Genomic DNA, 9,962 nt, shown 5'->3' with positions numbered 1-9,962 from the left:
TTCACGAGGAAGCAATTTTATTTTTCCGTCGAGGGACCATAGACTTGGTATAATATAGAAACCTTTCTCTCTTCTCTCTCTCTCTCTCTCTCTCTCTCTCTCTCTCTCTCTTTTCAAGCAATTATGTAGGTCAGTAGTTTAAATGTCCAGCGCCACTCGACTCGTCGCGACGAGAGGTGCAACATGCCTCGTAGCCAAAACAAAATCACCAGGGTAGCCCGCCTCTCTTCCTATCTACGACTACTACTACTACCTACTCCACACGAATTTATATGGGTCAGCAATTTTTGCACGAAATTTATATACCAAACTAGTACTTCTGGATCCTTTACTTGTGTGCCATTGTCAACAGGTATCTATACTTTTAACTAAAATAACGATTCTTATGAGATCTGTCCTGAAATAAAACTAATCGAATGAAGAATATAGATGGGAAAAATAATTTGGTTTTCTTTTTTTTTGTTATTTCTTTTCGTCAACGTTATAATAAAACGAAATATGACAATAACAAAAAAAACCTACTCACTTATTGTAAAGTACAATGTCAGGCAGCCATATGTGTTCCGATGGTACATGAAGGGTTTCGACGCCGCCATAGTCATCCGGATTCCACTTCAACTTGTAATCGTTCCACTCCTGAAATAATAACAATCAAGATTATTAAAGAATGCGATTTTAAAACGATTGTAATATCGTGATATAATATTATAATACGTTTATTATTTTTAATTAAACCTGACATAGAAAAAAGTGAAGAAAAATTTATTCAAATAATACCAACTAAGATATTGTACAACGTGTAATTTGAATTAGACTTTTGAAAATTACGACAATAATAATAATAATAAAGATCTCATTCATTTTTTCGTTTTATTTCTTACTCTCTGTCTCTCTGTCTGTCTCTCTCTCTCTCATCCTCTCACCCTTTCACTTTCTCTCTGTTTATCTTAAACGTATTCTAAGTAGAAACAGGAAGATAAAGACGTAAACTATAGCAAAGCGTATCTTCCCAACCGCAATGACAAACCACATCGTACGACGATACACGTAATAAACTTTCTTCCAGCTTGCCCTTCCTAAATGCAAAAAGATCTTTCAAACTTAACGTTTCTAAAGATGTTTACGAAGAGTGGTGTCAAACTTTCACCCGCGTTGAAGAACACTGCCCGGTCCAAAAGTTAACAAAAATAGTCTTAAGTAAAATCTTATTTCTAACAATTCACTTTTCTCATTAAAAAGTAACACGAATTCGAACCAGGAAAGCAAAAAAACATGAAAAGAAGGAAAATTACTTAATTATTATTATATATTCCCCCAAACCACCTCTTCCCCTTCTTCTTCTCCCGAACCCTTTTATCTCTCTCTTCTCCTCTTTTTCCTCGGTTTTTTTTCTTTTTTATAGAAAAATCTCGGATCGTCAGGTTTTACGAAGAGGAACGAAACGAAGTTTATTTTTCGTGAAGACCGTATGCAGAATCGATTATGAAAACGGGGGGAGAGAAGAAAAATAAATAATAAAATAGAATAAAATAGAATAAAATCAAATGAAATGAAATGAAATAAAAAGAAAGATAGAAAGAAATAAATAAAGGAAGGAAGGAAGGAAGGAAGGAAGCTTTGAAAAATAAAAAAAGCTGACCAGCGTGGCGCGTCGTCTCGTTATTCGTCCGCTTGTTAATTCTCTCGTCCGTTGAGAGTCGAAATAATTGCGTCGATCGATAGATAAGAGAGAGAGAGAGAGAGAGAGAGAGGGTAGGCAAGCGAGTCTGCGTTTTTTATAAGAAAGACAGAAAGAACAATAGGAATATCCAACGCTCGAGTATTTGAACATTTTTAATTGTTCGACCGGTGGTGACCCGTGCTCCGAAAACTCGCTTCGTCTCTTTATGAATTAAACATTATTTTTCCTTCGATTTCCAGCGCTACACTTTTTCTTTCTTTCTTTTACCTTTATTATTTAATTCTTCTTTTCTTTTTTTTTTTTCATCTCTCTTTTTTGCCCACCCTCTTACGAGGATTATATCGTAATAACCGGCTTGGGTGTATGAAAAGTTCGAGAATTTGCTCGAATATCGATCCTAATTATTATATTATATAATATACATATATTTATGAATTGTTATCATCTAAAAATGACGGTATTACAAAAATTTCTAATGTGATTATTCGTGCGTACTTAGACGAGGAATGAGAGATCTAATTTCTAGCGAATAAAGTGCTTCAAAGTCTGGTAGAGGTGCCTCGCGTGACTTACTCTAAACATCATTACTCTTAAAGCGTTGCCAGAGAAGTTAACACGCAGGACTTTAATTAAGTACGAATATGTTTGGCAGAGAATATGTTAGATACAAAGACGAAGTAGTACAAATCTAATAAGCAACTCATCTTACATTGCTAACGGCAGACACATAATTGACTTCTTGTTCCTATGAAATATATTTCAATTTCAATGAAAATATAAATAATTTGCCCAAAAACAAGATACTTTTACGAATCTATGCGCATTTAAAATATAATAAACAACAATCAATTGCTTATAAATAAATATGATACACTCTTTTTCTTTTTTAATTTAATTTTTTCTTTTCTTTTCTTTTCTGTAATTTGTTTTTTCCTAATTTAGAGTCGCGTAAACTGCGAGATCATTAACGACTCGTTTTAAAATTTAAATTAACGTATAACTTATTATTTTAAATCTGTGCATATAGAATTAATTGAATTATTTTGTTGCCCAAAAATTTTAATGAATTGTTCGTAATATTTCTACTATCCCAATTTGACTATTTCCATCGAAGGAACGTATATTTTTTCGAATAAAAATTGAACGAAGTGGCGATGCATTTAGAAAGTACGCGCGGAACTTTATAAAACGTTTCGCAAAATTTACAGCAGACCTGGCGGAGCGTCGATAAGTGCGTACCCTGAGAATTTAATTTTCGTAAAAATGAATTTCATTTTCCGTTAGTTCATTTTCATCCGGTTTTTCTAGCGTGAATGAGAGGAAGCGAAGAAAGTAAAGAGAGAAAGTAAAGAGAGAAAGTAAAGAGAGAAAGAGAGAGAGAGAGAGAGAGAGGTACGTGCAATTAGTAGAACATCGGCGTAATAAAGTCAGCGACAATTATGAGCGAGTAACACGCAAGTCCTTTTAAATAGTCAACGCAATTACTGATGATTATATTTCTTCGAAAGCAAAATCTCTCTTTGTTTCCCTTCCCTCTCCCACATCCTCTTTTTCCTTTTCTATCTCTTTTTTGCAAAGAAATTGGACCAAAAATGGCGTCCTTATACGATGAACATTTTCAAAACAAACGATCTTTTCTTTATACAGAATGTCCAAAAAGTTAATTTACACATATATCCGAAAATGTTATCGAAACTGATTGTATCAAGGTTGTTTGATAAAATCTGTTTAAGTATGAGAAGAGAAAAAGAGAGACTTATAAAAAAATAAATCATAAGTAGTTTCAAGTAGAGAAATGCGGAAAAAGAGAAAGAGAAAAAGAATTCGAAAGGTAAGATCGGATATCCTTCTAGCGGAAACTTCATTTTATCGTCAAATTGCATTTCTACAGACTGTTCGATTCGCTTGGAATTTTCTTCTTAAACGAACATTCACGCGAGGAACGCATAACATACACATATATACGATATACATGGAAAAGAATTTCATCCGAAGTATGCGAAGATTCGTGCACGACTTTTACATCAAAATAAATTCAAAGAGAAATCATCGTTTTTTTGATGATTTCTTGTTATTCAACATTTTGCTTGAATTTTCTACAATTTCTTTTGATAAAAATATCAATTATAATAATGTGAGGGTGAGAGAAAATTCGAGAAGTGTGTGCATCGATGTTTCTAGAATTATCGATGGACGATTTCTTTATCAGTCATGTGTGTGGTGATATGGGTATGAGTGTGTGAGAGTTTATTGTAGGATGAAAGAGAAAGAGACCCTTTCTTTAGACGGGAATGCATATGGTTTATTTGTAAAGTGACACCACTTGGACCTATCGCCTAATATATGATCGCATCGAAACCTCTCGAATATTCTCAATACGGAAGTACAAGAAGAATTCAGATTTGTTATGATCGGAAACGGTCGGCAAATTTCGTGAAAGAATGTAAAGAAATGACAAAAACGATGGAGGGGGTGATGAATATATATAGGCGACGAAAAGGACCAATAAGAGCATTCTGACATTGAATTGTTCTTACGAGGAGTGTTTGTGTGTGAAACGACGAAAGACGACACGGCAACGAAGAATTAAGTACGACGATATTTAATTTGTTAATTATGACGTTTGAGGTAAGACACAACACAACGAGTTGATTAATTATTCATTTAGACGATTATAGATACTTACTATTTTATTCTATCCAATTTCATTATATTTCATTATACCTTATGTTTCAATAAACATTATTAAACAATATTAAATAAATCAAATAAAATAAATACATAAAGTAAATCTCACAATGAAAAAGTTTATTTAATCATCGCGATCAGACATCGAACGTAAATAAAAGTATTGAAAAAATAATGCAACAAATTTTTTTATAAAAGAAAATACGTAAGGTGACTTTGCTCTTATGGTAAATAAGTTTGCCAAAGTAGTTGGTCGTCTTCCTTCTTCTTCTTTTTCTTTTTTGATTTTTTTCTTCCACCCGAAAGGAAAATTGATTTTCTTCAGAAGCGAATGCTCGTATTTCCGAACGACTTAAAGCCATTTTTCCACGTGACTTAACGCCCGAATCGATTTAAAATTCCCATACGTACACCTGAGGCCATTAATTCTTCATGCGCTAGAAAATTTCCTTCCTATCTGCTTAAATTTACTTTTTCTTCGTCTTGTGCTATCTCTTATCGGGTCTTATTTAAATAAATACACTTTGAAAACCTTTCCCTACGTTTAACAATATTTATCATTAATTTTATCGAACAAATTAACGAACAGATTTAAAATTAAATAGAAAGAAAAAAGAAAATCTAAATCGCATATAGTATATTGATCACAAATTTTCATTTAACATTTCCCGAATTTGATTACCATCCCAAATTTATTATTACGTTCCGAAATTACTTTCTGACCAACTTAATATTCATTAATAATCGATAAAAGTCCAATAAATCGAATGATACGAATACTCGAATGACAATCTTTTCAAGATAAAAATAAGAAGAGAAAAAAAGAATGAACTAAAAATCGAGGATATTATATCGATAAATACTATCTTCTTGGAGACCCTTGTACCGAAAAATTTCTTGGGTCTTTAGATACATCGATAGAAAAAGCTATTTCGGTTTATCGTGGAGATCAGAGAAAGTAGAAAAGAAAAGGAAGAAAAAGAAGAAGAAGGAAAGCTTCGAAGAAAACGGGAAAGAAATTTTCAAGAATCGTTTACGCCCACACCCACACACATGTATTATACGAATATACACGTGCGAAGGTATAAAAGATGCTAGAAAATATTCTCGCTCTATATATGTATATATATACACACACACATATATATATATTTATATGTACATCAGTATATCAATGCAGGTAGCTTTTGCACCCTTTCGACTAAATCCGCGAGACTCTGTCTGACACGATATTCGAAAGCATCCATAGAAGCTTTAGAACCATCCTATTTTAACACGGCCTTGAAACCAGTGATGTTTTCCTATTTAAAAGTTTCTTCCACTGTTAGACATCTGTTGCTTACTTTATCTTCCTGAACTTATCACCAAAAGCTGCTCGCTCGAAAAATCCTTTTATTCTAATTTCGATTTTAATAATCCTTTCCCTTTTCATTCTTCTCCTTTTTTTTTGTTTATACATTTTTTAATATTCAATAAAAAGCTTAAAAATCAACATTCGTATTCGCCGATATGAAATGAATTGTTGTTACAGATAAAAATGAAAATTAAATTGAAAATACGAACGCATAAAAAAGACACGATAGAAAAGAATAAAAAAATATGGACACACAAACACACACAACGAGACATGAAAAAAACAATTGGAAGGATTCAATCGACGTATTAACTGTCACGTAAAAATCATGAAAAATTACTCTACCTGCCTTCTCTTTCTCTTTCTCTTTCTCTTTCTCTTTCTCTCTTATTCGAAAAAGAGAGTTTAGTTGAATTCTCACAAATGCGTACTCGTTTTCTCGTAGCCTAGCTAGCTGACTATTATTCTCGCGTTGCAATATTTTATCGATAAGTCAGACGTGGCCTTTGTGAATCTCGACAAGGCGAGTACAATTTGTGAATTAAATTAATGTACCCAGGGTATATATGTACAACAATAATAACGAGTCTCCTACATTTTATTTAATTTGTTTAGTTTCATTCGAGAGCGCTTTTGTCGCTTATTTCGCTTCCAGATAGAGGGATACCTTTAACTCGCTCAATCTATCGCTTCTTCGTCAAAGAACTTTATTTTAATTTATCATCGTACTTTCGATCATATTTCTACAGTTTATAAAGTACTTATATTTATAATATCTTATATATAATATCGTTTCGTAATAAGGGATAAAGGGGTTATTATGATGATGGTTTAATATACACATATATTTAATTTCACATAAACTCACTTAACATAAAGTTTCACAATAACATAATCATAACCATAAGAAAACGTAAAACATAAGACATAAAAAGACATAAAAGGACTTAAGACATAAGACCCAATAAGACCACACTATTCCTTTTTTCTCTGTTATTATATTCTATGCCTCGGTCATACCCCCGATGGAAGGAGAAAGGAGACGCAGGGCGGTTCTAGTCTTTTTCCGATTCATCATTGGTCATCAACCGTCTTTCTTCTAACCATAAGTGACGCCTTAGAGTGGGAGCACGTTCAAAGGTTCTCAGAATCTCTCAGTCTAAACCACCACGTGTTTTTTACTTAGAAACAAATGCCCAATCCTTCCTCTTAAAAGGACCTTATCCTTCAGATTCTATAACGCTATAAATCTTTCGGGTATCTTCTGTAAATGAAGATTAAAGTATCGTATACCTACCTTAAACTAATATAATAGTACTTCTTAAAATATTCCTTACAGATTGAAATCAATAAAATTATGAATGAGAACTTAATTGCGACCATTTTCAACTTCCCAAAATGAAATATGAAAAGAAAAGAAAAGATATAAATTTCAATAAAAATTGAAGAAAAGATTTGAAAAAATAATCTATCTATTCTACCTACCTACCTACCTATCTATAGGCTATCCTAAGAAGATCGGTACATCAGTTCGAAGATAGAAAATAGAAGACATTGGATAAATTAAAGTGACAGTATTTAAGATGAGTCACTTCGAATGCAAATTTAAAACCGTGGGCTTGGCTCTTTAGAACGGTGGACAATATCTTCGGTTTATTGAGGAGTTAAGCGGAGTATAAGCGACCGGGCATGCTGGTTAATGAACAAAAGACAAAGAAAGAGAGAAACAGAGAGAGAGAGAGAAAGAGAAAGAGAGAGAAGCCACCAAGCTCCTATTTATATTCCGTTGCAGTTACAAAGGCTAAAAAGGAGAACGGAAACTTCAACCTATCCACCCCAACCCTCTACCTCCACTTCCTCCTCCTCCTTCTTCTTCTCCTTCTACCCACCCACTTTCCTTTCCTCTTCCTCGCAACTTCTCATCCCTTTCTTGCACATCTTTATCTAAATACCTAAAGAAGAGAATTGCTTTCCAGCAACGTTCGTTGCCGAGACTCGCGAAATGACTTCTAATGTTCTTATCAAACAAACGTCAACAACAAAAACGAATTTCAGACAAGAGAGTGAGAGAGAGAGAGAGAGAGAGAGAGGAGGAGAGATGATAAACCAGAATATAAATATAAATTAGTGAGGAAAAAATGTGTCTATATGATTGGTTAGAATTTTGAGAGGTAGAAGATTTATATAAGTTTTAAATCTTAATAAATTATTTAAGAAAAAGAAAAGAATGTTCTTTCGTTTTATCATGGCATATATATTACTCGGTTAAATTCAAATATCTTTGAAGTGAATTTGAAATGAAAAATGATTGTAACTTTATTACAATCGTATTACATATATTTCACACGGATTTGACAAAGTACTCGAGATTTTCTTACTTTCATTCTTTCTATTATATTTGTCTATCTATCTCTTCCTTTCTTTTTCTTTTTCTTAACCTTTTCGTCAAGAGATTCCTTGCAGTTGCTTACACTCGACAGTACGACCACTGACGCTGACAAACGATCGTAATGAACCACGAGAGTTAGCAGGGACGAAAAAATAAAAGAAAACAAAAAGCCAAGAAAAAGATGAGGAAAAATAACGAATAGCGAGAAAGCTTCGAGAAGAAAAAAGAATAGAAAATAAGAGAGAATGACAAAAATGACTGGCTAGCTTATTGGTTGGTTGGTTGATTGCAAAATCGCATCAGAATGAGAATTCCCAACACGAATGGGAAAAGAAATAATCGTGAAAAATGTTCATACGCAACTATAATAGCGCAGAAAATAATTGAAAAAAAAAAAAATGATGGAAGAACGTTTCGTGCTCGATTAACCTGTAATGAAGTACGGTTCGAAGTTCAACCAATTCGTTGTATCTCGGTGAAATTAGCCTATAACCACGGAACCACGAAACCGCACAACGATTCGATACCAAACGAGCTATCCCCTACAGCTATTCCTCCTTCCTCTCTTCCTCCTCCCCGTTTCTCTTCTACCTCTTTTTGCGGATATCCTCGAAAGACGTCCAGCCAACGACTGCCGCGTTTCCGGCATTGCTTAAGTTTTTTGGTAGACTGCCAGGATCGAAGCAGAGAGTAATCTAGTCTCGTTCAAATATTTCGCGACCATCACCCCTATTCCCTTTTTCTACTCCTTTACCACCTCTCCCTCCTCCCAACCTCCATCTACCAATCCTTCTGCTCCCCTTCCCCCTAGGTTTCTCAAATTCATTTGACAATTGACATTTACAAATCCTATCAACGATGGGAAGCTACGATCTCTACCTGGTCGTCGAACCAAGCAACAAGAATAAAACGTTATGCAATTAAAATGCTACCTTGCTCTCTGATTCTCTTTTATCTCTCAACTGGTTAGTTAAATTTCGTTGCGAACTAGGGTAGAATCAGTGGCGTGCTATGGCATTTTGACGTTTCCATTCTCTCTCTTTTTCTTTATCTCAGTCCGCGTCGGTCTTTCATCGTCGTGACTTTTAACGAACTGTTCCTACGATTACTAACGATCTCACGAATAATTATCTACTTTTTCTTCTATTATTTTCTTTCCTCGTTGTTTATTTATCTTCGTTCATCAATGCTTATCAAGAGATAAAGCATAATATCGAAACCAATAAAACAAAAACTACATTTCGGGGAAAGAGAACGATGATAATATGTTCGTTTCGACGCGGAAAGCAAGGGAAAAGAAAACAAAAAGATAGAAACAGAGGAGTTGGGGGGGGGTGAGGAGGGGAGGGGTGTTCGAAAGTGGGAAAGAGTAATGGTAGTCGCGAAAAAAAATGAGAGGCGGGATGGGGGATTTTAAGAAAAAAAAAAGTAATGAAGGTCGGTACGTCTGAAGGCTGAGGATGCCCAAGGGGATTGAAGAATTGCCCCCGTGTCACGTGGAAAACGGCTAAAGGGATGAGTGGTGACGTAGAAACGAGATGAAGTGTGAGAGATACAGGGTGGTAACGAGATGGCCGAGGGGTTGGGCTGAGGGCTGGGGGTGGTGATAAAGGATGACGCGTCGATAAAGGTCAACTAGCTAGACGCGATTTGGATTTCGTTCGGAGTCGTCCGACAAACGGCGAAATGAAATCCGGCTGCTTTGAAATTCCAAATCCTCTCCCCCTACCCTACCCCTATCTCTTTCCGTGTTTTCCGTTCCCATTGGCCCTATCTCTTTCTATCTCCCTTCTTCTCGTTGCGTGACTCATATAAAAGGACCAAGACAAAGAGAGAGAGAGAGAGAGAGA

The 9,962-nt window shown here is 34.8% G+C and overlaps 1 protein-coding gene across 1 annotated transcript in view; it reads right to left on the bottom strand.

Annotated features, from left to right (window-relative positions):
* LOC106787245 (acetylcholine receptor subunit alpha-like 1) overlaps nt 1–9,962 on the bottom strand; it is a 101,210-nt gene that overhangs the window by 18,511 nt on the left and 72,737 nt on the right. Inside the window, exon 4 of the mRNA XM_014749443.1 lies at nt 527–636. Within this exon, the coding sequence (XP_014604929.1) occupies nt 527–636 (110 nt within the window). The remainder of the gene's footprint in view (nt 1–526; nt 637–9,962) is intronic.

This window comes from Polistes canadensis, unplaced genomic scaffold (assembly GCF_001313835.1).
Source record: "Polistes canadensis isolate GaletaPanama2010 unplaced genomic scaffold, ASM131383v1 scaffold_96, whole genome shotgun sequence".
Classification (NCBI taxonomy): Eukaryota; Metazoa; Arthropoda; class Insecta; order Hymenoptera; family Vespidae; genus Polistes; species Polistes canadensis.
Note: the sequence above shows the minus strand (reverse complement) of the source record. Positions and strands in the feature narration are given on the sequence as shown.